We start from the raw sequence: 27,403 nt of genomic DNA, 5'->3' as shown, positions 1-27,403 counted from the left end.
TTGGTCTTTTGGGCTTCTCCTTAGGCGCCGGAGCCACTTTTGGCTCTTCGGTCACCACTGGCTTGTCCGTGGCGGGTGTCCCTTTTTCAGGTTCCGCTGGGGCCAAAGTTGGGTCAATGACGGCTAACGGCTGGTTTTGAAGCTTTTGAAGCGCCGGTGTCTCGAAATCCGGTTTGGCCTTTCGAGGTCGGCCTGGGCCACGCTTTATTGGTGGCTCTGGGTCTGATGTCTTTGAGGCAGGTGGACCGTAGCCGGGGATTTGCAAAGTCTTTTGCTGTTCCGCCACAAGTTTCTTGGACGGGCCCTTTCCAGGCCTCTGCTTTCCCAGCAATTTCTCCAGTTTACTCTGGGCATGTGGGAGCTCTGCATTATGTTCCGGCTCTGTTTGGTCTTTGCACCTTCTCGACTCTGTACCTTCCGGTTCGGCGTCGCCGCCCTTCTTTTTAGTTGAGCGAGTGATTCTGCGAGTTGGGCCGTCCGGATTAAGGTATGGCTTTAGGCGATCGACACATACGGTGTGTTCCACACCAGTGTCCCGCTCTCGGATCCAGTAAGTGTTCGGCTTGGGTATGCCGATGACGATGTAGACGCCTTCAAACTTGTTTGGATTTGTCGGGCCGTCTATCATATTCTTCAGGGTGACCAAGTCCCGCTTTTTGAACTCGGCCTGCGACTTCTTTTTGTTGTAGATGGCCGCGTCCCTGAGGAATCCTTCTTCGATCCGCGTTTTCGCGATTTCATGCGCCCGGTTCAGGCGCTGCTGCATCCTCTTGACGTAACGTTCGTTAGTCGTAAATGTTTCTGGGACGTTGGTCCCAGCGAGGACGTCTTGCGGTATGGTCATTTCTCGTCCATACAGCATGTGGTATGGCGAGAATCCGGTGGTTGCGTGAGCAGCACGGTTCATGCCGGAAATCACGTATGGTAGGGCCCGGTGCCAACGATGTTCGTCGCCGGCGCCGCCAAAGTTTCGAATTCCGTCCCAGATGGTCTGCATCTGGCGTTCGACTTGGCCTTGGCCCTCTGGATGATAAGCGGATCCGAAGGTCTGCTCAATGCCGAAGATTTTCGCCACTTTGGCGAAGGATTTTGCCGTAAAATGCGTGCCCCGGTCGGAGTGCATTGTATGTGGCATGCCGTACTTTAGTACGACTTCTTCGACAAAGAACTTCTCGAATTCCTTGGCCGAGTTTGTCTTGGTCGGCCGGGCTATGGTGAATTTCGTCATTTGGTCGACCACCACAGCGATGTACCGGTACTTCTTGGTTTGAGTCACCGGTAAAGGTCCTTTGAAGTCAGCAAAGACGCGGTACCAAGGTGCAACAGCTTCGGTCGGCTGCAGCTTACCGTAGGTAGCTCGCCGCGGTACTTTGCCGAAAATACACGTCTGACATCGGTCGATGTAGTCGTGTATGTCGCAGCTCATGCGGTCCCAGTAGTACCGGAGTTTGGCTGCTTCAATGGTCTTGCGGTATCCAAAGTGGTTCCCTGTTTTTCCGTCGTGGAGGGACTGGATAATGTTTTTCCGCATAAACAGAGGGACAACGAATCTCCTTTCGAGTTTCGCATTGATTTCGGTGAGTCGGTAGAGCACACCTTTGTCCATCTGGTAATGTTCAGGTAATTTGGACCTCTTGTCCATTTCGCTTTGATGTTCCAACTCATGGATTTTCTTGGCCAGAGTTGGATCACGGTGCTGCATCCGTCGCAGTTCTTGCGCGGTGCGGTCCATGACTTTTTCTGGACACGGTGGGACCTCGGGCTCTGGCTCTCCCGGTGTGGGTGCCGGTACATTAATCACCCTTATGTCCGCCGTGCTGAACTCATTCCAGTCACTGATTGCATTACAATCAGGAAGGAGAGGCTTGTCCCATTCAGTTGCGGGGTCCTCATCCGTGACTTGCAGCCTGCGCACCTTTATGATGCGTGCTGGAATCTCGTCCTTATAATCCTCGAAGTTTGGGACTTGGTCCAACTCTTCATGTGGACCTTTGTCATCGTCCCGTTCGAGTGGCCATCTGGACAATGCGTCGGCATTGTCACAGAATGTGCCTGGTTTGTACTCGATGGTGATGTCCCGTCCCTGTAAGGCGAGGGCCCATCGAGTAAGACGAGGATTGATGCCGGGCCGGTTAGACTCGCATCTGAGCAGATTCGTTAGGGCTCTATGGTCCGTCCGAACGGTGAATGGTCCGTGGTCGATATAGTGCTTGAACTTTTGGACGGCCCATACTACGGCTAAGCATTCCCATTCGGTCACGCCGTAGTTCTTCTCAGCGCCATGTAGGACCACGGCTTGCGTAGGCGATTGGCCTTGAGTCCTGGCTGAGTATGGCTCCGATGCCAGCACCACTTGCATCGCATTCGATGGTGGTCTGTTTGGTCGCATCGAATTTGGCCAATATTGGGGCTTCCGTTAGAGCCTTCTTAATTTCATTGAACTCGGCGGTGTGGGCGTCAGTCCAGTCGTTCTTGACCGAACTTTCCTTCCGCAGGAGTTCGTACATTTTGGAAGTTTTCTGGGCGTAGCCCTGAATGAACTTCCGGTAATAGTTGGCGAGTCCAAGGAACGAGCGAAGTTGACGCTCGGTCTTGGGCGGTAGTTTCTCGGCGATGGCCGCTACCTTCTCGGGATCAGTATGGACACCGTCCTTGCTGAGGATGTGTCCAAGGAATTGGAGTTTTTCCATTCCGAATTCGCACTTCGACGGTTTTATCGTGAATCCGGCGTCTCTGAGGCAAAGGAGCGTATTTCTGAACGCTTTCCTAAATTCCTCGAATGTTTTGCCGAAGAATATCACGTCGTCGATGTATGCGAAGACGCCGCCTTGTTTGCGGGCCGGCGCCATAATCTTGTCCATTGTCATTTGGAATGTGGCTGGCCCATTGCAGACGCCAAACGGCATTCGTTTGAACCGGAACATCCCTTCTGGAGTCACGAAGGTAGTGTAGTCCATGGACGCTGGGTCCATAGGGATTTGCCAGAATCCGGACTGACAATCTACCTTGCCGTAATAAGCGTTGCCTGCACATTGATCCAGAAGTTCGTCTGGATTGGGCAATGGGTAATTATTCTTTTTGGTCACCGAGTTCAGCTTTATGTAGTTTATGCAAAACCGGGTGCCCATGGTCCCGTCGCCGTTTTTCTTTGAAGCGAGGACCACTGGGAAACTCCACGCTGCCATGGACGGTTCAATCACGCCTTGGTCCAGCATTTCCTGGACGTGCTTGTTTATGAACTCTCGTCCCTTCCAACTCGTTCTGGTTGGGTTCATTTTGATTGGTGCAGCGTCGCCAACTTCTATGGCGTGGGTCACTCCTTTGACGTCGCCATATGGCTTTTTGGACGTCGGGAATATGGCCCTGAGTTCCCATAAGTCCTGACGGAGTAGAGCAATCTGCTCCTCGGTCAGGTGGTCGCCAAAATGTGCATTGGCGATGTGGGCGCGTATTTCGCGCTCCACTTCTGGATCTTCCTCTCCGGTTTGGAGGGAATTGATTTTGGCGTAATCTTCATCCGAGATTTCCTCGTATGGCTCCACTTGGCCCATGTTGACTCCTTTCCGGAGTATATGGGGCTCTTTGGAGTAGTTTGACACCAGTATGGTGAAACTAGTGCCATTATGCTGGACTGGTCCGTCGAGCATGGCCAGACTCCGTTTGGTGTCTTGGCTTCCGAGGTACATAAGTTTCTGTCTCGGGTCGACGGGAAAGTCGATGCTAACTTGGACCGGGGTTATGGACTCCGGTGGGAGTTCCACTTTTGCAGTTGCCCGGACCATAGCATGGTCATTAATGGTGCGGTACCGGTTTGGATTATTCCCTGCCACTTTTGTCCATGGTAAGGCGTCGGCATTGGGAATGGACCCATCTACTCCATCCTCCTTGATGTCTGGCTCGTATATGTCACTGTAGTACATATGGCCAATCTTTGCACCTTTACGGAGGATTTGGTCTCTCAGGGACTTGTTTTGGACCTGAATCCACGCATGTTCGCCATGTCGAGTTTGGACCTCCGCTTCGATCGGTAAGACCAAGCGGTGTGGTCGTCTCAGCGACTTAAAGTGGATTGGCCGTCCCGGGTCCATAGTCCGATAGGACCGGACCTTGATCCAGCAGGTTGAGTATGCTGGTAAAGTGTACCGCTGGTGGACGAAGACAACTTCTCTCTCCTCCTTAAGGCAGTCCATTGGACGTTCGGTCCGCAGTTTGCGGATTACCGGTGCCTCGGCTCGGAGTTGGAGAATTTCTGTGTCCTCTTCGTCATCACTTGACTCCTCCGACGATTGGTTGTCGGAGTCCGTATCCGGTGAGTCACTTGAGCTTTGGACGTCCGAGTCGGTAGACTCGGGTTTATCGTCCTGCTCAGGTTTTGGCTGGCCATTGTCCTCGTTAGAGGTTGGCTCGCCGCCGGTCACTGTTAGTGCCGGTTTGGCTGTGAGATCCACTGTTTGGATCTCTGGCGTCCCGGTTGCGATTGCCTGCTTCTCAGGTTCGTCCGGTTCCGCCAAAGTGGTTGGACGGCTCCCGTTAGGGAGTGGTGAGGCTGGTCGGCCTCCTGCCCACCGTTGAGTCGAACGGGTTTGTATGGCCCGTATTACCGCTTCAACGCCGTCTCCACATAGAGGACAAGTCAGTTGGACTTCCTCTGATGAAGGGTCCTGCTCGTTCTGGCTGGTGTCCCTTCGATGGCCTCCCTGTTCTGGGTGTGGGCCATCATTGAAGCGCACTTTTGTCGCCATGTGCGGTGCTGCTTCTGGCAATGGTTCCGGTATGGTCCTGACGTTAGTCAGGCTCAGGTCATACTTTGGCCAAATAGTGACGGTTACGTCCGAATGTTGGGCCACCTGTCTTCGAAGTGTTATAATCTCTTGGAAGAGATCCGAGCACATCGTTTGGAGTGCCCTCGGGGCTTCCATGTGGTACTCCCTGTATTCCCACACGAGGGCTAGACGTTCGTCCTCCCACAAAGCTCCTTCTTGGACCAAATCGTCCAGTTCTTGGGCGAATGGTCCATATTGGTCGGCTAACTGCGGCCACGGTAGTGGTGCGCCTTTTTCTTGTAGCCAGCCCTCTTCTAGGGCAAAGAGTCGGTCAGCGCGGTATTCCAGGAAGTTTCTTACTCCCGTAAACCAAGTCTTGTATCGCTGGACCAATTTCTCTTTAATTTCTCTGTCAGGCACCGGCCGTTGGCCCGGTGCCTCTGGTATCGAGATAGTCTTTACTATCCCGTGATTTGGCTTAAGTATGCCTGCACGAAATCGGGTCATGTAACGCTCGATTGCGTTATGGACGCGCAGCTCCCATATGAGGCTTTCAATGGTGTCCAGGCATTCCCAGCAGGTAGAAGGAGAACTTTTCGGGTGATCAAGCCGATTAACTCTCACTTCATCATCGGGTCCCGGTGCCTCTGGTATCGGGATAGACTTTACCGCGTCCCAAACGATTTCTTCGTTTGGCTTAAGGATGAATGTAAACTTGGAGTGGAGATAGTCACAGCCAAGTAATACGTGCACGTCCGTTAACGTCGGTTGGACGAAGAACGTATGGTGGCTCTTGTATCCCTGCAATGTCACCGGTACGGTGCAGCAGTGGGAGACCACAAAGGCGGTTTGGCCGCCAACACCAAGGATTTTGGTGTTCCGTTCTAATGGCTCTGTTTTGATGCCATTGGCGGTGCAAAATTGCTGGCTGATGAGGGATGTCTCCGCTCCAGTGTCCAGCATAGCGAGCGTGTGGACTGGTCCAATTTGGACTTTGTGTGTCCATGCTCTAACGGTTTTCGGTTTGCGATTCTCGTCGAGGCCAACTGTCACTTCCCGCATCACCGGTACAATGGGGATTAGCGACACTGGTCCTGGATCGTCAGGAGCATACTTAGGTGCTGAAGGCTCCTGTTGGACAGACTCTTCCTGCGGTGATGTTTCCGCTACCCGTAGGGTCGAAAACATATTTTTGGTGTTCAGGAAAGTCCGTGAGCTGTTTATGGTTCGCACCGTTGGTGTGGTGCCGAGGGGTCGTCCACCGGTCTGGGGCCAGCAGGTACGGGGACTTGACGCCTCAAGGGGTTCGGCTGTCCAATCTTTTAAGGATCCGACCTCACTGTCCGTATCTTGTACGGACCATCCTTCCGTTGCGCTGTCGGAGGATGTGTCTGACGCCGATTTAGGGTACGTCATATTCGTGGTGCGACGTCTCGCTTTGCCACGTGATCGGTTGGCCTTAGCAATAGCTGCGGCTCCGAGTTTTGGTGATCGGTTGGCCTCGGGGTTAGTTGAGGCTCCGAAAATCGACTTGGTCGCCTGCAGTGCGACTGTCGGCCTGGCATCACTTTTAGAGCCAGGTGGCTTAGACGCTGGTTTGGCGCAAAGCCTGGATCCCTTAGTAGGCTGTTGAGCCATGTGGGTTAGTTTGGGATCCATGTGGGTTAGTAACTGTACAGGGGTTATGTCCGGCGGTTTAGGTTCCGGTCGTAGGTCAGGTGAGTTGCCGATACTCCCCGACCTTAAGCGTTTCCCGCGGTTGGGCTGGCCCGATTAGGGCCGCCTCCGCCGTTTGGCTTTACCAGCTGGTCCGGTATGGGTGGTAGCGCTGGCCTTTCATTGGCTGGCGTCTGGTATCCCTGCTTTGGACCATTCTGCCGGTTGCCGCCACCAGACCCATTTCCTGAGCCGGTGGACTGTCTTCGGCTGCCATTCCCCCCATTACCACGTTGTGGTCTGGGTTGTTTGGGTGGCACTAGGCCGAAGCGGTTAGGGTTGGCTGACCCGGTAGGGTAGCCCTTTGTGTAACGGCTCCGCCAATCCAAATACCACTTCCGGTTTGGATTTTCGCCGTATGGCCTGTTTGCGTAGCCACAGCCATCAGTTGCGTGGTTTCCCCACAGGCAGTGGCTACAGGTGATGTTTCCATCTTTGGCCCATCGTTCGAACATGCGCTCGACTCGGTCGATGTACACGTCCTCTTGTCTGCGGGCCTCTTCGGGGCTCAGAGTCTGGCGTTGGCCACTCTGGCCTCCTGGGCTTCGGTTTTGTCCCCCAGGGCTATTGCCGCCTTGGCTTCCGCTAAAGCTGGCGTTCTGGCCCTTGGAGAACTTGCCCTTTGGTCCTCCGCCGCTGTTGCCCTGGCTGTAGCCAAAGTTGCCCTGGTTTCGGGCCTGGCCATAGCCGCCACTACCGCCGTTGGGCGGTGTGGGTCCACGTTGTGGGGAGGCTAAGTTCAAGGCCGCGATGGCGGCATATGTTGCCTCGATTTGGGCTTGTGTAGCCTGCGGGGGATAAAGTGCCGGTTGTTGTGGTACGACTTGGGCTGGTGGCGTTTGTATGGCCGTTCGGATTGTTGGGTATCCGCGGCCTGCCTTCCCTTCGTACTCCGGCTTTCCCATTGTATACTGCCGGACATAGTCCCGGAATTCTGCCGGTGACTTTGGTATCCGGATATCCAGAGCGCGGCGCAGTTCTGGCTCTTTCACATTCTCTCGCAAGAAGTGAAGGGTCATTGTGTCGTCCAGGCCTGCGCGCGTCTGGAGAGTCAGCATGGCGTCATAGTACTGCTCAGGGGTTTCGGTCAAGTGTTGATAGTACCGATGGGTAATTTCTCCCATGGCAGTTGCCTGCTGATTGTCATCTCCATATCGAGTGGCAAATTTTTGGAGCCACTCCTCCACTGGCCAGCCGTCCTCGTCTTCACGATTGGCTTGGCCAGTGTACCATTCCTTTACAGGGTCCGATAGGGCCATGTAAATTCGGCTCATAAAGTCCGGATCTGGTTTGTTCAGATCGGACGACTGCTTGCAGATCCGTCGGACCTGAGCGAGCCATCCTTTCACCATGGTTTTGTTGCCATCAAATTTTGGCAACGCGGTGCGGACTTGAGCCTTGGCGGTAGCTTTTCCCATCTCCTGGGCCATTTCCCTTATTTGTTCTCTGGTTGAGAGAGTAGGACTGGCCGGTGGCGACGGGGCAGGTGTTGGCTGTTGCAGTGGTATCTGCGGCACCTGCTGGGGTTGAGCCAACATTGGCTGTCCCGGTATGATCTGGATGGCTCCGTTAGAGGACATCCATGCATATGCTCCATTCGGGAGCTGGACCAACATGGGCGCATTCTGGCCCTGGCCTGGTTGGGCTGCTGGTCCTGGTAGCGTGGCCGCTGTTGGCGGTCCGCCTAATGGTTGGGGCATGGTTTGGCCCTGGGGCACATTTTGACCCGTCTGTGGCTGAGCTTGGCCCGTTTGGGCTGCCGCCGAGATAGGAGGGCCAAATAGGCTTAGTTGGCCTACTAATGGTGGTTGCACCGTTGGTGTACCACTTTGGCCTCCCATCTGTCCTTGTGTGGCCGATGGTCCGAACATTGGGCTCGGCAGGCTGGTCCGGTTCGGATCCATGCCGCTGGTCTGAGCCTGGCTTGTGGCCGGATGTGGACTAAAGTTGAAGTCCATGTTCGGGAATATCGATGGATACAAGGACGGATATTGTGGCCTTGACCCAAAGTAGTTGTGGCTGGGTATCGCCTGGCTTGGGTCAAAGGCTAGCCCGCTTGACGCAGACGGATGAGTCTGCGTTGCAGGTGTCACTATGGTCGTTGGACCAATAGTGGCTGATGTGGTGACCGGGATTGGTGGTGGCGGCAGCGTTACTGTCGCCGTTGATGTTCCTCGGTCCACCGGGCTGGGAGGCGCAGGTATGGTTGGCCCCGTTGGGGGTTGTCCAACCGATGGTCCTTCCACAGCCATGTTAACATTATAGTTTTGCTGGTGATACACTGGCTCTCGGTAGAAGCGTTGGCCCTGCCGCAAAGCCTCGTCGACTTTTTCTTGTCGACGTTGTGTATCCGAGTCCGGAAAGGTATGGTAGGACGGTGGTTCCGCGGACATCTCAGAGTGTAAGTTCTCGAGATGTGATTTTTCCGCATCTAAGCAGGCGTTCTCCGTGCTTAGCCTTTCCAGGTCCTCGTTGAGTTCGGTGATACGTTGGGTGGCCGCTTGGTAATCTTTGACCAGGCCGGCGTTGTTGGCCTCCAATGTAATGATCCGGTCCTGTTGGCCCTGGATCACCTGTTTGGCTTGGGCGAAGGCCTGCTCCAGTTGGACAAAGTTTTGATGTCCAATGGTGCTATTTTGCTCAAGTTGTGCCCGAATGGTCGCTTCGGTATTGAGCTGGCTCTGGAGGGCAACAATCTGTTGTTGGAGTTGCACGTTTTGTGCCTCCTTCTGTTGAACCGTTTGGCTCATCAGTCCTCCTTGCTGAATCGTCTTCATGAGATTTTGGTGGCTCTCATAAAGAAGATTATAGCCGTTCCGCAGGCGGTTGATTTCGTCCTGCAGGTTGGCCATGTCGTCGGTTAGACGATCATTATCATTCTGAAGGCGGTCCGCCTCAGAATCGGTTTCGTCAATGGTGGTCCGGGCCGCAGTCAAGTCGTCCTTGGCTTTGGCCAGCTCAGTCCTCGTAGAGGTGAGCAATGCTTCAAGTCCCGCCACAGCCATTTCTAGGCTGTGGATTGTCCTGTTGAGCTGGTCTCGCTCAGCATTGGGACATGGTGACAACTTGAGCTGAGTTAGCTCAAGTTGGGTCTGGGCCAGTATGGCCGAGACACGTTTAGCCTCTGCGTCCGATTTGGACGAGAGGTCCTTGTGTTTGCAGATCTCGTCCTGCATCCAACGTTCGGATGACAGGGCTGCTTCTGCAATGTCCGCCAGCTGTTTAGTCAGGTCCCGTACTGTGGTCCGAAGTTGGTCGACTTCGTCGATCTCCTCGGGCCGGGTTGCCTGGATCAGCTTTGGCGGGCTGACGCTGGCGCTGTGTGTGTCCCAGGTGGGCTGATTAAGGTCCATCCTGGCTGTGGCCCTGTTTAATTGTGCCAGGTCCACAAATGGCTCTTGGTCCGGTTTGGACGGGCCAGACGCGCCGATGACGTCATTGGTCGGCGATGGCGTTGTTTGTGTAGAGCCATCGATGTCGAACATGATGGGCGACTGACTCATGGGCTGTTGGCCCTGGTCGTCTGCCTTTGGACCAGCCTTTTTGGCTTGGCCCTTGGCCTTGCGTCCACCTTTGGCCACCGTTGGTGCCTCAGGTTGGATCTGGTCCGAACCTGGTAGGGTTGGACTTGTTATCAGATCCTGGACGTCAAGGTTGGACCGGGCCAAGTTGTTTGGCCCTGGTCCATCGGTGCGTGTCTTTCCTCACTTGTGGCCGCCGTTGGCGCCTCAAGTTGGACTTGGCCCGGACCAGGTATGGCCGGTTGTTGTGCCAAGTCCCGAGGGACACTGTTGGCCTGGGCCGTCCCATCGGCGCCAGGTTGGCTGTCCTGAGGCTGGTTAGCCTCGGACAACTCATCGGATGCCTCCTGGAATGTGTCGTCCCGGGTGGCGTCCAAGCTTTCGTCGCTTGTCTCCAAGTCGACTGGCAGGATTTGTTTGTCCCGCCTGGCTTTGGCCTCGACCGAACTCGTTGAGCCGGCCGAGTTTGGCTCTTCTGGGTCGGAACTGGTTTGCCTGGCGCTACGGAGCCCGTAGGGCCCCGTTGGTTGGCGCGTGGCGTAGTTCTTTCCGAGAGGCCTAGTGTATTCGTTTGGCTGGCGCCCGTCCATAGGACTGAGCAATCTCCGTTGGAGTTGCTCATGGCTGGTGTATGGCATCACCTTGGCCAAGGCGCTTTCAGTTTGGCCCATGGTATTGGGACTTAGAAGGTTTCTTTGGTTATGGTCCGGACCGGAACGGGTTGGGTCGCTGTCGGTGCTGGTCAGGTACGCTAGAGCTCAGGTTTAGCGTTAGCTTCCTATGGCCCTATGTTACGTTACTGACCAGTGTGACGTCACGTACAAAATGGTCTTGCAAAAAGCTCTACGTCACGAGTAGCGTGCCGTGAGCAAAAATGCAAAAAAGTATGAGTCACTACGACTGTTATAACACAGGGAAGTTTCCCACGTGTTCTGATTGGTCAGAATTTTATGGAAAATAACCACGCTGACGTCACGCGACTTTTTCGCGAAAATTCCGGCTGGACAAAATGGCGATTATTTTTCGCCGATAATTCGGTAAAAATCAAAGAAAATTTTCTCGAGAGTTCTGTTCTATTTTTCTAGGACAGAATTTTACGAGGAATCCAAAAAAGCTATCTTTAGGCTGATCGGATGTAAGGTTCAAAAGTTATCGAATTTTAAAGTTAAGGTTCTACGAAAAACCACGAAATTTCCGAAAGTTCTCCGAGAAACCCTACGCGTCACAGCAGGTCTTACCGGCGGTTATTCGCTCCAGACAATGCTGCTCCGTCGTTCCACTTCACCCCTTCTTCCGTGAGGGCCAAGCGCACCCGATAGGGCGTAATGGTGTGACAGGACCGTACCGAACGCAGTTTTTGCGTCGGGAGCCAAAGCTGCGGGAGGCCCACTTATGAGCCTGACCCGTATGAACGCGACCCGGTAGGGCGCTTATTTGGTCAGCAGGATCGTACCCAACGCAGTTTTTGCGCGGGGAGCCAAAGCTGCGGGAGGTCCACTTATGAACCTGACCCGTATGAATAATCCGTCGCGCTGCAGGTTTCCAATGAAACCTGTATGATGCAGGAGATGATGGTCGCGGGATGGCTGGCCTACTTATAGGCGATCAGCGTAGTTCGACCGATATGGTGCCTTCACTGGGATCAGAGGTTCCAGGAAAGAAAACCGAACGATACTGCTACCATGTCAGATGGGACACGGAAGCAGAGCAAAAATATGGGGCAAATATCCCTTTATTGTGATAACAATAAAGCAACCACAAACAAACACAGAAATGCCAATGCGGCGTATGCTGTGAAAAGTAGCTGCGAGCGCGCAAGTCAGTAAAAATGTAATGATGCAGCGTGCTGCAGGTATGCAACAGCTGATGCCGTAAAGCATGGTATCGCTCGTAGGCGCTGGGCTACGCCCCCAAGAGTGCAGAAATGCGCTGATTGGTCAGCGTAGACAAAGTATACGCTGAGTGAGCAGCGTAATAGCGCGGCACGAATGGAGTAGCCGTGCGCGGGCGGGCGACAGAGCAAAGCCACAAGAGGTGTCTACCGCCTCGAGTGTGCGGTCTCTGACATGCCTGAATACAGAATGCTCGCATTATGCACTGTTTATGGCATCGTCAACCGGCTAAAATGCAATCATCGGAGCGCATCCGTACCTCTTGCGGGATACGACCAGGTGACGCCGCTCACTACTGCTGGGCCGATGGCAGAACTATTCCAAATTTATTGTTCTAACATTTTGCAATAATACGGGTTAAAAACATAATGCAAATAAGCATTTACGTTTTGATCATACTTGTACGCTTCAGAAGACGCTTGTGCTTCCTGCCGTTTTCTTTTATCTATACTTTACTGTGGTCTGCGTTCGCCCCCGCCGGACCAGCAACCAGTCAGCCACGAACTGAATATTCTCCAACGGAAACTTAATTCTCCAACGGGAACGCATTCAGAAAATAATACTTATTTGCTGTAGTTTCATTTAGAGCGTTTTTCGCAGCAACCTTATTTTCTTTTTTAGACTAATTGCTGTATGTTTACGAACAAAATTTGGATGCACGATTTAATCAACAACCGTTAAAATTTTTGCAGCAGAATTATTTTTCACCAGCAAGAAAAAGGCCAGTTAAATGGGTTAGATTCAGAGGGACGCAGGAATCTGGGTATTGCGACACGCGACACGCCCCCCTTTTAAGTGGTCCCTCTGTTACAGTTATGTGTGTGTGTGAACCAGACTTGGGCCACCTTTGCGTTTTCCACCTTCCACCCACCCCACCTAACCCCACAAATTTTCCGCTCCACCCCACCCCACCACGCTAAAAAAATGGCCCACCTCCGCCCGCCAACGATAAATGCTTCCACTGTCCACCCGCCCGCCCACTGGCTTTAAAAAAATTTCGTCAGTTTTTATTGCGTGTTTGGCTCGTGTTGCACTTCAAAAATAGTACAGAAATCACGTGATAAAAAAATTATTTAATTTTTCGCGTGCTCAGGTCACCAAAGTGACACTGATGTCATCAAAACCGCGCGGAGCGCGGAATTTTTTTCCCGAGTTGTGGCTGAAAAACAATATAATTTGATTTGGCGGGGCCCGTTATCCTCCCACTTTTGAATTTTTCCCACCTCCGCCCGCGCTCGTATTTTCCACCCCGCCACCGCCCACCACCTTCAAACTTTCCACCCACCTCCGCCCTCCAAAAAAGGTGGAGGTGGGCGGAAAAGGTGGGATTTTTCCCACTCCACCAAAACGGTGGCCCAAGTCTGGTGTGAACTGGTGTAAATTGGGAAATGTTGAACGCTGACATGTGTCACTTGCTGTGTAAAAATTTTTTTCCTGTTTTTTTGTTGTTTTTGTGATGGCTTGGGGCCATTTCCGGCCATGTTCGGTATACAGTAATTGCCAAAAGGAAGTTAATTCCGAGCCCACCTTCGTTCTCGCGTGGCGTGTAGGAGCAATTGTTATAACTGCACGATCAAATTTTGTCCAGGATAAATCATCTCAGGATTTTCAATATTATTAACCACAACGAGCTGCTGCCCGTTTATCCCCTTCTTCTGAGCAATTCTGGCTACGGCGTCCCACTTTGTACAACGTACCTGCGAACTAAAACCAAAACTCAGACTCAAGCTTTCAGTACGTAAACGAATGTGTTCGTACTTACATTCGGGAAAAAACCGAAACAAATGCACCACAATTTCCACATCCTCCATATCGCCCGCTTCGTTATCTTTATACATAAACGCATAAACTCATCGTTACAGGTTGCGTTTTCTGTGGAATACTCTGCGCATTCCCGGTATAACTCCATATCTTAAACAATAAATCCCGGTGGCTACTCTGATGATTGTGCTGCGATGAAAACGTCACGTTCCCCGGCTTCCATTCGTATGTCTAGGTTGTGTACGTCGCAACAAGGAAAAACGAGAAAGCGTGCTGCTTATCCGCACCGCTTGAAAAGGGCGCTGGCAGACGCCGACTGGTGACCCCGTAACTAGCAATCGGAGCATCGGCGTTACCCCACCGCGAAAACTGAATACCAATACGCGGATGAGGGTCCATTTGGCTGTATTGTTGTTGCGTTGTTGCAAAGAAATTGTTGCGTTTCGTCAGACGGAGATGGAGACGACCGTCTAAGACTTGGATATTGTTGACACCGGTGTCGGACATTTCCATCATCGTCCACATTAGGTCTGAGAAATGTATCGTCGCTGGACTTTTCTTCGAAGTTGCAGCGGTTGCCGCCGTAGTTGTCGAAACAGTATTTGCGCTATCACTAACAATTGTTGTCTGGTAGCCTGGTTTCCAGTGTTGCTGTTCCCGTCGCAGTGCAACTGCGATCTCCGCTCCACTCTTTCAAAGTTGTCATCGATACAACCGTAAGCCTTCTGTAGCTTCGCGACATCCAGGGCGCTCAGCTATTTGCGCTGACCCATTCTCACGGGCGAACGAATCTTGGGAATGATGGCCGGTTTGTCGCGGCTCTTGGCGAAATTCCACGCTGCATGGTGCAGAATGGATTCGTAGTCGTACTGGAGACCGTGGGTGGGCATATGTGGCAAGATACCGTAGTTCAGTTCGTACATGTTGGGCTGAATGTTTTCGGTGAATACTTGGACGAACTCATCACGGTCAGGTCGGTTCTGTTCGTGGTAGAAGCCGAGCGCATGCAGAAGTTCGTGCAGAATGATTCCGTCTTTCATACAGCCGCTTCCCAGTCGGATTTCCGTTGTTCGTCCAGGTATTATACCGACGTGCGACATGCACCTACAAGTTACAATCAAACACAATAGATTATCACGTCTCTTACTGACTATAGTTTTTTATTTTTAGCACGACTGTTAAAGAACATGCAATCAATTATCGAGGTGCAATGATTTCTGTGAGCACTGCTGACCTGATGCAATCTATAGTTTTCAACCGGCTGCAATAAAGAGTCGCCGTAAATGAAGCTTTACTGACCCTCGCCCAGCGGGAACGATAGATATGTATTCGGTTTCCTCCGTTTGGATCTTGAAAGACAAGCAGTGATCTGTGCGTCGCTCGATGGTGTTCATGGCGTTACGGATACGCTGCTTGGTTTCTTCGTCTGTAAATATTTACCTAATTGAACCACATAATTTCACGAAACAACTGCTAATAGTTTCACTAAAATAATAATTCCATGATTTATATAAGCGAAAAAGTGGGAAATAAGAATGCACTACACTAAGTAAATTGAATATTGGTACACTGCTGCATTAAATATTGGTCAAAAACAGTTACTGTACCGAATGCCGGGTGTAGACGATATGGAATGCACTGTCCGCTGTTAGGCCAGTAATTGCTACCCGACACAATGTGACCGCTTCCCGGTTCCTCTGCGGCCAACATCGGGTATCCCGGTGTGGCTGCATCTTCCCAGATAATATCGGCTCTGGTCAGTGCTTCTTCCGATTCGCTGACCGATGGGTGAATTCGATGTCGCCATTCTGCGCCGAGAACATGTCATATTCGAAATTGTTGGGTAATGCCATTCGAAGAGTGCTGCCAACCTGATGGTAATTCTGCGCAGTTAATCTGTTTCAAATGTAACAGGCAATGCGCAATAAGCAGAGCACTGAACACCAGTCGTAGAACATTCGTGCTGAACATTGCGGTGGTCGCAGTTTCACTCGCAACAAAAATACTGCTGCTGAAGTTACCCAATTAACATAAATATGGTTGAACGGACAATAAGATGCTGGGAGCTTAGGTCAATATAAGTACAGCTGCTGGACACGAGTAGTAGAGTAATTATTTGATTTTGGTTAAACCGGTCAGACGACAAACAACTGCACTATGACTGTGTGTCCTGGCAGTATTGAGTGAGTCCAGAAAACAACCACTATCTGATCCCAACCGCTACGGTATATTGGTTGTATCACGCAGGTGTCATCTGAAGTCTAAAGTATTCTGATAAATCTGCGTGCTCTCTCTAACTGCGTCCATGTACTCGTAATTTTGACAGCTTCTCCCTGCTTCACAAGGTTGTAGGAACAGATAAGCAACAACAAAGTCGGATAAATCACAGTACCAACATAGTGCAGTTAGTCGGCGTCACTGCAGTCGGAGTAACGCAAATCGGCAAAGGCATAGTGGAAAACGTAGCGACACTAGGTAGAATGCAATGCGTACAGGCTAATGCAGTACCAAAAGAAAACTTCATTCAACAGATCTTCCTCGTGTAACCAGTAAATTTTTCACAGTGCTGCCTGCGACCAACAGCGCGAATCCAGAACGCAACAGAAAGTACGTAGTAGTCGAGTAAGCACCGGTACTTACATACTTCTCACAGTTAACTCACACTTGTATCAAGATGTTACCGATAAGACCATAGACGATTAAAGACTTGCAATCAGTTCTGCTAATCGTGTCTGAAGACTTGCCAACATACAGACTAAAAGTGAAATAAACCTGGTAGGGCAGTTCTTTGCAAACCATTCAGGTTTGGCGTGTAATAAGGAGCGTGAAAGTACGAGTGCTTAATAACCTTTTTTTAAAAAAATGTTCGCACACAGTGCTCCGTTAATCCTTAGTTTACGCGCCTTATGCTTGTACACTTATTTTATACAGAGTTACTGCGCGGATTTACCGACAGGTGTGTGATAATGTCATAGTTGTAAACTTGATATATCACTAATATTTACCTAAAGAAAAAATTGCAGAAGTTTGAGAACTCCAATGTTTTATAAGAAAATACTGCTTCTGTATCCGATTAGATGCGTAATCTCCTTAATGTTGTGTGAATTTTATTTGCAGACTGGCAGAGCAGAATAGATCTATCGGTTAATGAATCAACAGAACCGGAAACTGGAGATGACATCATTTGGGACGATGGGGGGTATGCCCTGCTTGCATCCGCAGACGTGGATGAGACAGACCACCGGGTCTCGTTCAATTATTGGCCTGATAGCGGGAAAGGTGTTCCTTACTTCATACACCCAGCTTTTGGTAAATCTGCACGAAAGATACAGGCAAATTGCAGATTAACTTCATCGTACCATCACTATCACATATGCAATTTAAGATTCGGCGTAAAAAATGCGGCTTCTGTTTGTACGATATCGTCAAACGCGGTTGATATTGTGCCAGTGCCAACGGTTATGTGTGCAAAGTTAATTTAATTTTATTGAATACATTCAGGTCATTGTACTTCAGTAACTCAGTTTATCACTTTATTTCTAGGTGACGCGGATCGTCGAAAAATTCTGAATGCCTTGCGAACCATAGAGCGCCGAGTAGATAATTGTGTACAATTCAAAGTATGTGCAAATGAAGAGGAGCACATTTCAATCGTGCCATATGGACGAGGGTAACTAGTAACTACAGTATACCGTACACCGTTGTATGTTTTGGCAGCAGGTTGAACTACATATACTAGTATTACAGCAGGGATGCTTGTAACTATTACACTGCCAACAGTTTATCACGAATTTTGGGCAAATATGAAACGAAACGTTGTTTGTGTATCATCAGTGTATGTACAATACATACTACCAGAAATATTATTAAACTGACCTTAATATTACTGTTAGTTTAGTACTATTATGATGCTACATATTGATTGCTTACTTAGAATACGGATAGCAGAACCAAGTATTGCGTTCGCACACCTTATATCGATATCCATTTCTACAATTCTAGTTGCCTGTCTCACGTGGGACGGACTCCTCGCCGCGTTACCGAAGTCCGACTCAGCAGGAACTGCATGAAAGAAGGCATTATTATACACGAACTCTTACATGCCCTCGGATTCTACCACGAGCAAAACCGGCCAGATCGGGATGAGTTTGTGCAGGTGTATCCTGAGAACATACAACCAGAAATGTACGACACGAACTACCGCATCTTGCGTAGTATGCCCACACATGGCATTCCGTACGACTACGAATCCATCCTGCACTATGCAGCCTGGGACTTCGCCATCAAACGCGATAAGCCAGCCATAATTCCCAAGATCCGCACCTCAGTGAGAATGGGTCAGCGCAAATGGATGAGTCCGTTGGATGTCGTGAGACTGCAGAAAGCCTATGGATGTCTCGATGATAACTTTGAAAAAATAACGCAAAGCCCTGTGGGTGCGTCCACAACCGTAACCACAGCGCCTTCCGCTCTCAACACGAGCATATCGAGTCAGAACCTTGCTGCCTTTTTTGCCGAACAGAGAACATGTATGTTTAGCGAAAATAAATGACTAATTTCTGAATGATGTTATTCAGCCCTAAATTCCCAATCATGTAGAAAACGGTTGCAGAAAAAGGTAAATTTCACTGATACTTTGTATTTCAGTGAGGACCAACATGGCATGCTCGGACCATCTGAAATGCGGCTGTTTTCATGGCTGGTGCTGGGCGTACGCTTACTGGGAAGCGATGAAAATCGGAGACCCTTGGTGCTGGACACAGCCGGTGGGTGTTCCAGGCGGGCTAAAATCCTTTGCATCGTGCGGCGCTGATAACGATTGCAACATCACGATGACGTGCGGCGACAACATCACATACACCGGCAGCGGCCCACCAGAAGTCCGCCCAGCTTTCGCAGACGTCACAGCGGGGCCAACGTCACAATGCAAGACAAATCTCCAATACTGCGGGCAGCTTTTACGTTTTTTAGGTAGAAACCCTTACATATACCGTATACGCGCGTGCAGCGTTACTACAGATAGTTGATCTGCACTAACATAAACGTTTCCGCGCATACTATAAACTAAAGCGTGCATAATGTTTCAGCGTTTCACCACTTTATTAATGCTTTACAGGCTATAGTGTCGGAGAGGGTGAATATTTGTCAAATATGCTATTTAAGTGCAAAGATGGCCGTAATGTGGAACCGATTTCAAACTGTAAAAAATGCCGCGACGGAGGTGCGGATAAGAACGACCACTGCGAGCCCTGAGGTAATGCAGGTAGGGTAAATAACCGTTTGCACAAATTGCACTTTTTAGATGACTGTTCAGCGTTGAATCTTTGTTATCTCTATATGTTCGCTGCTGCGTTCATTTCAGTGGCGCCTAAATCCGAGCATTCAATCTCAAAGCCAATTGTTTGGGCCGCAACTAGGCTTCCGAAGGTTGCGGACCCGATTTTTTTTTAGTGTGACGATGTCGACGATTTTCCAGTACTGCTGAACGCCGAATGGTGACCTGTGCCACGAAATGTGCAATGTGCGCTACATAAATATTATTGGCGTTATTATGGTTTTCTGTGTTTTAATGCGCCTTTTATCATCTGCACTGCGCTTATTACAGCATGTTGATTACATGCATGTTGATTATTACAGCATGTTGATTGTATATCGCATCGGAATAAAGTTCAATAAATATAGTTAAAAAAACCAGGATGGTATAGTTTTTTTGTTAAAATATTGCAAACTAGAATTCGGGAGACCAAGGAATTCGACCACAAAACACTATAACGCGGGGTCGTATGGAACGCCGCGCCTATCCTCGACAGAACAACCCGGAAACGTCGACTTCATTGGCGATGTTGCCGCCACACAAAAAACCACCAACTGAGGAAAGCGGAATCTGCAGCCAGTGAAACTGTGGTGCAGATCCGTCAAAACAGCGAGGAAATGTACGGGGTGGAGATTCCCAGAAATAGCAATAGCAAGTTTGGAGGGCGGAGAGTCCCGCTCTGACAACACGGTCCTTATTTTGCTGTTTGCATGGGAGATTTTTCTGAAAATTCTAAAACAAGGGCCTGAAGTTTTTCTTGCAGCAGTAACCACGATGCAATCCTCCCCGTCACAACACTCTTCTTGCATAATGTTGAATAGGTATCCAGAGCGTCTTTCATTAATTCGATCGCTAAAGGAACAGCATCCAGGAGCAGCGGTAATAGCCGCTTTTTTTGTTCCTTATTTCCTCCAATAAATTCCGTTCCCCAATTTAATACACACGCTGACGCTTCGCGAAGAAACTGCGCCCGATAGAAGCTGTATTTAGGAGACACGTTCCTACACAAATTCAAAGCAGAAATTATAATTATGGAATTTGCAAACCGTTTTCCTCATCAACTTACCGGACACAGACGATCATATCACGATACAGTTCCCATGCTTCCTGGTACCGCCCCGATTCGCTGCACGTTCGAGCCACATCCCAACCCAGAACGAAGCGCAGCTGCGCTTCCGGCTGCAGAATATCAGCCTTCTCCAGTTCCTTCCACAGTGGAAATTTCTTCACCATAATCGCCTGGCTGTCCCGTGCGTTCCACATGTCAAGGTGATTGGCGAAGTCATTTTCGTGATTTTGTAAAAACTTTTGAGTTTACGGAGATTAACTTCGTTGACAGCACAACACTGTGCACAGGGCAGCAGCGCGCGGTGATCGCTTGGTATGCGTTCTGTACAGCCTTTTGTGGCGCATTTCAGCGGATTTATGATGGCTTCCTGCAGCATAAAAAATTTTAGAAAATATTAATTTATCTAATCCACCATGCTTAGAGACGCACAAACACTTTACTATGAATAAGTATAATAATGCGCTTACGTATGCATCCGAACATTTACGACACGTGCACTCTACGTCGCCGTACAGTCTATCTGCGTAAATTTTATTCCGTTCTTTCACTGGCCATCGGAAGGGGAAGTCTTTCAGATCGTACAAAAGCACCTGCACAGAAGAACAAAAATACCGGCATTCACAGCAGTTGTACAACAAACGATGCTGCTATAGTGCCGCAACATCTTAACTCAAGAAATGCGAAATCATGGCATAAAAGATAACTTTTGGTTGTGAATATTAAAATGCAAGGTCACCACTGCAGATACGAATGCGCACATCAGGATCGAAAAAACATCGGTTTACGAGCTTGATGTACTAGTATTTCATTAAATCGTCTCGTACGTAACAAAGAGAGAACAGAGACTAAAGTTAAAGATTAGAATGAGCATGACCAGCTTCAGAACAGATTGCCGAACATGGTGAATCGATTAACACAATACTTCTTCCGCTTGAATACAAACAACGCCAAGTTCAGTAAATAAGTACTTTGTCGGTCATGTCAAACTGCCGTTTTTACTTACGTCTTGTAGCCCGCTGTAATCCGGAATGTCATCCAGAGCGTGCAGCAAAAGCGTCCGTCCATCGAACGAAACCAGGGCATTCTGATCGGAGCATGCTTCGGGCATCGAGCCACTGGGGGCATCCGGAAAAAGACCCATTCCAAAGAAAAGAGGACGATCTCCATCGTATTCATAAATAAGATGATTATGTAATTCAATTCTCTTTATGATGTCCGCAATATCGGAATCTGACAGCAGAGAGTGGCCACCGACCGCCGTGGGAAACGCGGCTTCCAGTAAACCTTCAAACAATTTTTCTCTAACCAACTCCAGTTTTCTGTAAAAACAAACGCGATGTTTGAACAAATTCACAAGACAAGCGCAAGCAGTGTTAAACCAACTGTCGTGTTATTGAGTTAACGCTCGGAAAAATCTTGAGAATTTGCTGTGCTGGCATTTGTTTCTCACTTTCGGAGACTGTGTCTTTGGACATATTCTGTAAACACATATGAGTACAGTTACTAACAAAATTAACAATTGGGACAATAACGCGTTGTCTGCAAGCCAAGTTTCTTACAATAATACTAAACATACTTACAAAAATTTTGTTCATAATCTTGAGAAGAATGATTGAATTGGTGGAAAATATTCGAGAGGTGTTGCCCTGCATGTCGCAAGCTAAGCGCATCATCCTCACCATCCGATTTACATCATGTTGTGATTCTGTTTCCTGTCTGTAGTTTTTTATACGCTTCAACAAGGAACATTCGGATTTGTGCTCTTTCTTCCAGTCAGCGCGCTAACGAAACATCCATAAGGCATAAGGTATAAGAAACAAAACGAGCACGCAGTCTTTCTAAAATAAGTAAACAGTCAAACAAAAAATTAAGACAGAATCTGCCAACTGTTGTTGGTTGGCTGACAGACTCAGCCGCTGACTCATTTTAAAAGCCTGTATTGCTTCGTACCTGGCAATTCTCATTACAGTACCGATACAACCGGCATCCTTGGCAGGACCGCAGTTTTGCAGATTCGCGGAAGCAACACGCACAACGTGTTTCATGATCGTGCCACTCGAATGACCAGACCCACGCTTCGCATGACGTGATTTTCTGCCCAGCAGGAATTAGTCTACCCCTCATCATTGCACTTTGAATTCAACGGTTATCAGTTGATGCGAAACTATCGATCCAGATGGGACTTTCTCCACGCCCAAATGTCACCGCAAATACAAACTTTAAATGTCCAAGATCCTAGGCAATTTATCCTATATGTAACTGGAACGGCACAAAGTTGTAGCCACACGATCAAGCAGTGTAGACAGTGCTTTGGCAGAGAGTGTCTGCGTATTACCGGCAGAGTCTCGTATTCAAGCAGGTCAAACTGTCTGTTGGTGAGTACTTGTGAGTTTTGTTTGTCGCAAATACTGACACATCACGATTATATTATACGGTGTCCACTACAAAAAAAGCATGCGTAATCAATAACTTCAGTACTTTTAGTTTTGCTAATACCAGAAAATGGAGGCACTTCATAAAGGAGACCAGCTAGTCACGCTAACTACATTCCAGCTCAGGGTAGGTCGTGCCTGTTTTAAGAGGGTTTGCTCACCAAAGCGAGCTTAAATTAGGAGCTTTATGAATAGTATTAAATACTAAATACAAATTACAAGGGTTTTTAAAAAAAATAAAGCTGCAAGCCTGCAGATATTACTATGCAGTGGCTAAGTGCAGAATCGGTCTCGTATTTGCAATCTGATATACTGCGGCCTCGCTTGTGGATTATATAGAAGTACTGGTGATAGGCTGGTAGCGGCAAGAAGTTTCATTGTTTTGATGGTTAAAAATCAGTGAACCCGAGACCTGTTGTTATCTGTACATTACCTGTTGCAAGCAAACACTCAAGCACTTTTACAAAATGATGGAAGCAGTTCACGCAATGCCGTCTCGTTTGTCAACAATTTTGAAATACCGCTGTGCGGATAAAATTGAGCTGTAGCAACTTTAGAAAAGGAAATCACGTTTAGTACTAACAGGAAAGCAGTGTTCCAAGCGGTCGGCTTATTATGTCAAGAATTTTAAAAATACGAGTACATTACCAGCGTCATATTATTTTCTGCACAAGTAATGAGGTAGTATGGCGTTCCACAGCCCCACAGCATCGGGCGTTAATTTAATACGCCAGTTTTGGTAGAACGTCTGTTATCAGTTTAACTATACAGTGAAGCTACTCCAAAGTAAGCGAAAACAGCAATACAGTTAACCGCGAAAAAGGCCGTGATGCATTCGCCTGCTCAGTAATTCCAACGACATACAGCCGCTACCACACCCCTTCTAGTAGAGTAGATCATGGGAACGCCTGCAATAAAACCGACACATCGTTTCCGGCTTCAAAGAACCTGTGGATCATACTGAAAGCAAATATTAGAGTAGTTCTTTATTAATAACGACTACCCTTTCGAACCTGGGTGATGTTTGTGCGCTCTTTCACTGATTCCCCGCTTATACCAGCCAACTCCGCAAATACGATACTACAGATAATAAAGTGCTTATCAAAGCGGCACATGCCTATTATAGTAATTATATATTAGAAAACTCGAAGCGTCGCAACACCTGGATGTATCCAGAAAACATACAGTACGTTAAAACTTGGCCACCGCTACTAGCATGGGTGTTAAGTCCAGAAAGAAATCGAACGGTCACAAGAAATCGACGGGGAACAGGGAATTTTCGCGTTAAATTAAAAATTTGGATTATTTTTACTTATAGTAATAAAGGGGACAGTGTGGCACAGTAACGTACGTGTACGTCGATAATATTCTTTTAATAAAGGGTTGGACAATCAGCTGTTCCTTTGAGCCGCAAAACTTTTATTTTATTGAGCCGCCTCACTGGCTTTGGCCAGCAGGAAGATACCATTTATACCGACTTGCTCACACCTCTGTGACTCCTTCAAAGCTTGCAGTTAGTTAAGCAGGTAGCACAGTAATGCTTCTTCATTCAGGCCTGTTTCACCAACTTCTAGTTTTAGCCAAACCGCAAAGGAGTCCCGCTTTTTTGCTTTGCTTATTTTTTCTGTAGGAGTGTTTCTTAATTCTTAATACTTCTGTTTCTTAAACTAAAACGCCAGGTTTAATTTGAATACGTAGCACAACGAACTACGTAAAGGAAACTTTTGCTAAACGGTACGTTGATCAACGATAACAGAATCGAAAGGATAATCTCTTCTAAAATCATCTAAAATGAGGTCATAGTACAGTACACTAGCTTTATAAAATGAAAGGAGTGGTACGGTGCAAGTTGTATCATAATCTGTACACGGAAAGTACGATATAAAATAAGCATCGGACCTACGTAAGTACTATTTTTCTAACGCCACATGATTAGGTATTTTGTGCGTATACTCGTACTGTATTTACAGTTAGTACTGTATTTACAGTTAGCTGGTACTGTTACAGTTAGCTGGTACTGGGACCTACGTAAGTACTATTTTTCTAACGCCACATGATTAGGTATTTTGTGCGTATACTCGTACTGTATTTACAGTTAGCTGGTATAAACAACATGCACCAAAACATGTCGCTAACATCTTTCAGGTTAGTGTTTGTCGACCATATTCAGCCCGGAATGTACAACATGAATTACCGTATCTTGCCCAATATGTCGACACACGGGGTGCAGTACGACTTCGACTCCATTCTGCACTATTCCCCTTTCGAATTCGCCATCAGCCGGAAACGGCCAGCAATGTTGCCGCGATTCGGGAAAGACAAGATGATTGGTCAGCGCAGACGGCTGAGTAGCCAGGATGAGACCAAAATCAAGAAAGCGTACGGCTGCATCGATGAAAACTTTGAGAAAGTGCCGCAGACGCCTGCAGTGTGCAGGGACAGTGCAGGTGCAGTGTCCGTTGATGTAGATATTTGATCTGCTAAACATTGTAGCTTCAATAAATTGTACGTTGCAAAAACTAAGGGCATCAGCAAGGACCCGCGTTCTTGCTCAAGCGGATTATTATTCTTACTCAAGCGGATTATAATTGCAGGAAACGAAGCCAGTTCGTTTAGGATTACTGCTACTTCGGATCGCAGTACTACGACAATGAAGAGTAGCACGAGAAAACGTACTACAACCACAGAATCGCCTCCAAACTTAGGTACTCGCACGATTCTCCGTTTTACATACTAAAATCCTTGCAGTTTTTGGTTGTCAGCGCAACACAGTTAAGGAGCCTTTTTGGCGTTGAAATAGCTACTACAGAGAAATTTCGTTGTCTCGCTGCCGCTTACGCAAACTGGATCTAAGAACAGGCAAAGAAAAGATCATTAATGTGGACTTCCTGCCTAGGTTATGCGCCAGCCAGTTTACAAAGCAGCGGAAACATTTTTAACGGACCGGTTCGCGGTGTTGGTAAGCGAGAATGTATATGAAAAATTCCTACGGTTGTCTCAAAAATGTCTTTGTTTAGATGTGTCATGCACAGTCTTGTGTACCACCTGGTGGCTGTGTACTATCGCCAACATTGAAAACCCACGGACATGCGGAGGTCAGCCACCTCGTTGCAACTGCAATGAATTTGCTTTCGGCTGAAACACCTTGCCTTGGGAGGAGAATGCGCGTACGGAGCAAACCGATTTTATGCCTTATGGTGCCATTAAGAAGCAACAAAAACGGAATTACGTACACTCATTCGCTTGGGGAATCCGTAAACGTAAGCGTAAATACATAGACGTGGGAAACAGTAGATTTTCTTTCTCGGTTTTATTTGATTACATGTAGAGGGTGTTCGTTAATTGTTGTGAGTTACGATTGCGTATGTTTTGCAAACTGATTGTATGTAGAAGTTTCTTTTACAGTTTTATCGTAATACGCAATACGGTAGTGCTTTGCTGTGTGAGTAAGGACGCTAAACAGTTAAATTTAAGATTTCACAGTCTTAATAGTAAGTACTACAGATCTGTACAAATCATGGATTAAATTCAGTACTTGCGACTATGGACACGCGTACCAGCAAGGTTTCTGTTTCTTAAACTGCAACATGTTTCTTGCAGTGCTTATGTAGGCTTGCTGTAAATAGCGAGTATTTTTATTTTAAATAATGTTTGGTAACTAGGCCATTATTGTTTTCGGTCGTAAGATACCACATAAACGTTTAATTAATTTTGTTGGTCGTTTTACACGCTTGCGTTAACTTCATAATAGGAGTGGTCTATAATGGCATGTAACCATTTCTTTAGTATGAAAATCGTATTGTTTGGACGCGAATGCGATTGTTATTGTTATCACCAGTATCTTTAAACACTGCTGTAGAAGAATGTAGCCCGAGAAACTTTTCTCGTTTTTGTTCGCCATTAACATATCAGTGATCGCCAAAGACATGCTCTTTAGTTTAATAGAATACCTAAACTTACATCGGGAGGCATAGAGTTTCGGTTAAAAATCTCTAAAGTCTTCTACTGTAGTAATAAGATTGTTCCTTTTGGCAGAGGTTCTGGTCAGCAGACTCAGCATCAATCGGTATATTATGTCGGTTGGATGGGGTGGCTTGAATTAAGGTGCCGCAATTGAGGGCGTTCCAGTTTCAGTTTAAGCTACACATAAACGTAAAAGAAACATACTTGTACTTATAACGAAATGCGACAGATTATTCACTGCATCACCTACCGTATCGTTAGCCGGACCATCGTCTAGGGTTTGTCCGGGTTGTCCGATGTTCTGGTCGGTCGATCTTTGTCTCCCCTGATTTTTGTGTGGTACGTCCGGAAGCGTAGTGCATGTATCATGAGCGGGCGCACTTACATTACTCGGTCCAAAATTGTTTCGTGCAATTACTCGGAACGTGTAGTTCATACCTCTGCAAAACATTTAAAGGTTTTCCTGGAAATACCCCGCTAAATACTACGCAAATCGATTCTATCATGCAGCATACTGCGAACAACGCTGTTGCTAGAAACCAACTCAAATTATTTTTCTTTCTACAATGTACAAATTATTTTTTTTCTCGTACGAGCGCTGTTTGGCAAAACGATGCAAATCGGCCAGCCGGTCCGCGGTGCAAAAATTTGAAAATCATGTAAATCAAGTCAAACTGTGCAACAGGAACGCAGCCATTGCGCATCGCATCATCTGCTGGACTGAGTGCGAAAAGAGTAACGCTTGCATGCGCAGCCAGGCTTAAGACGGATCTTGTGCTTCGTGCAGTACTGTACTTGTACATTATACGCACTTCGTCCTGTACATTATTACTGTATTATACAAATGTTAAATCTCAAGGTCGCTACTGCAGCAATCGACGGCTCGCCGCTACGGCGTACACGTGCCAACCATTTCTAAATACACTTACGTGTGACTGGGGGCCACTGATCTCGATAAATCAGCGGGAGAAA

General features: G+C 48.1%; 4 protein-coding genes and 1 long non-coding RNA gene across 7 annotated transcripts in view; 2 read left to right on the top strand and 3 right to left on the bottom strand.

Moving 5' to 3' along the window:
- Positions 1–13,962, bottom strand: part of LOC129586638 (uncharacterized) — a 31,607-nt gene extending 17,645 nt beyond the window's left edge. The window contains exons 1-2 of the long non-coding RNA XR_008690162.1: positions 13,655–13,962; positions 13,420–13,596 (exon numbers count right to left, since the gene is read on the bottom strand). This is a non-coding gene — a long non-coding RNA (uncharacterized LOC129586638). The remainder of the gene's footprint in view (positions 1–13,419; positions 13,597–13,654) is intronic.
- Positions 13,963–14,130: 168 nt separating this feature from the next.
- On the bottom strand, positions 14,131–15,624 carry LOC129586468 (astacin-like). The gene is made up of 4 exons (XM_055479730.1): positions 15,525–15,624; positions 15,261–15,461; positions 14,953–15,079; positions 14,131–14,757 (listed from the first exon to the last, which is right to left on the bottom strand). The coding sequence occupies exons 1-4, from the start codon at positions 15,622–15,624 to the stop codon at positions 14,409–14,411; spliced, it is 777 nt and encodes a 258-aa protein (XP_055335705.1). The 3' UTR covers positions 14,131–14,408.
- A 779-nt stretch (positions 15,625–16,403) lies between these two features.
- LOC129586608 (astacin-like metalloprotease toxin 1) lies at positions 16,404–19,344 on the top strand. 2 transcript variants are annotated; one of them, XM_055479932.1, is made up of 7 exons: positions 16,404–16,609; positions 16,771–16,962; positions 17,197–17,323; positions 17,656–18,182; positions 18,301–18,624; positions 18,770–18,907; positions 19,016–19,344. In XM_055479932.1, the coding sequence occupies exons 1-6, from the start codon at positions 16,516–16,518 to the stop codon at positions 18,904–18,906; spliced, it is 1,401 nt and encodes a 466-aa protein (XP_055335907.1). In that variant the 5' UTR covers positions 16,404–16,515; the 3' UTR covers position 18,907; positions 19,016–19,344. The 2 variants fall into 2 exon arrangements, with proteins under 2 accessions (XP_055335907.1, XP_055335908.1); XM_055479933.1 differs by having other exon boundaries at positions 18,770–18,916.
- LOC129586612 (uncharacterized) lies at positions 19,233–20,267 on the bottom strand. The gene is made up of 2 exons (XM_055479941.1): positions 20,034–20,267; positions 19,233–19,968 (listed from the first exon to the last, which is right to left on the bottom strand). Exons 1-2 carry the CDS (start codon positions 20,228–20,230, stop codon positions 19,662–19,664), a joined length of 504 nt encoding a protein of 167 aa, XP_055335916.1. The 5' UTR covers positions 20,231–20,267; the 3' UTR covers positions 19,233–19,661.
- A 4,197-nt stretch (positions 20,268–24,464) lies between these two features.
- LOC129586611 (zinc metalloproteinase nas-14-like) lies at positions 24,465–26,030 on the top strand. Of its 2 annotated transcripts, XM_055479940.1 has the most exons (5): positions 24,465–24,496; positions 24,614–24,915; positions 25,063–25,173; positions 25,365–25,427; positions 25,486–26,030. In XM_055479940.1, the coding sequence occupies exons 2-5, from the start codon at positions 24,645–24,647 to the stop codon at positions 25,605–25,607; spliced, it is 567 nt and encodes a 188-aa protein (XP_055335915.1). In that variant the 5' UTR covers positions 24,465–24,496; positions 24,614–24,644; the 3' UTR covers positions 25,608–26,030. The 2 variants fall into 2 exon arrangements, with proteins under 2 accessions (XP_055335915.1, XP_055335914.1); XM_055479939.1 differs by lacking the exon at positions 24,465–24,496 and having other exon boundaries at positions 24,564–24,915.
- The last annotated feature ends 1,373 nt before the right edge of the window (positions 26,031–27,403 follow it).

Source organism: Paramacrobiotus metropolitanus, unplaced genomic scaffold, assembly GCF_019649055.1.
Source record: "Paramacrobiotus metropolitanus isolate TYO unplaced genomic scaffold, Prichtersi_v1.0 Parri_scaffold0000021, whole genome shotgun sequence".
Classification (NCBI taxonomy): Eukaryota; Metazoa; Tardigrada; class Eutardigrada; order Parachela; family Macrobiotidae; genus Paramacrobiotus; species Paramacrobiotus metropolitanus.
The sequence above is the reverse complement of the archived record's forward strand: the minus strand, read 5'-3'. Positions and strand labels throughout refer to the sequence as shown.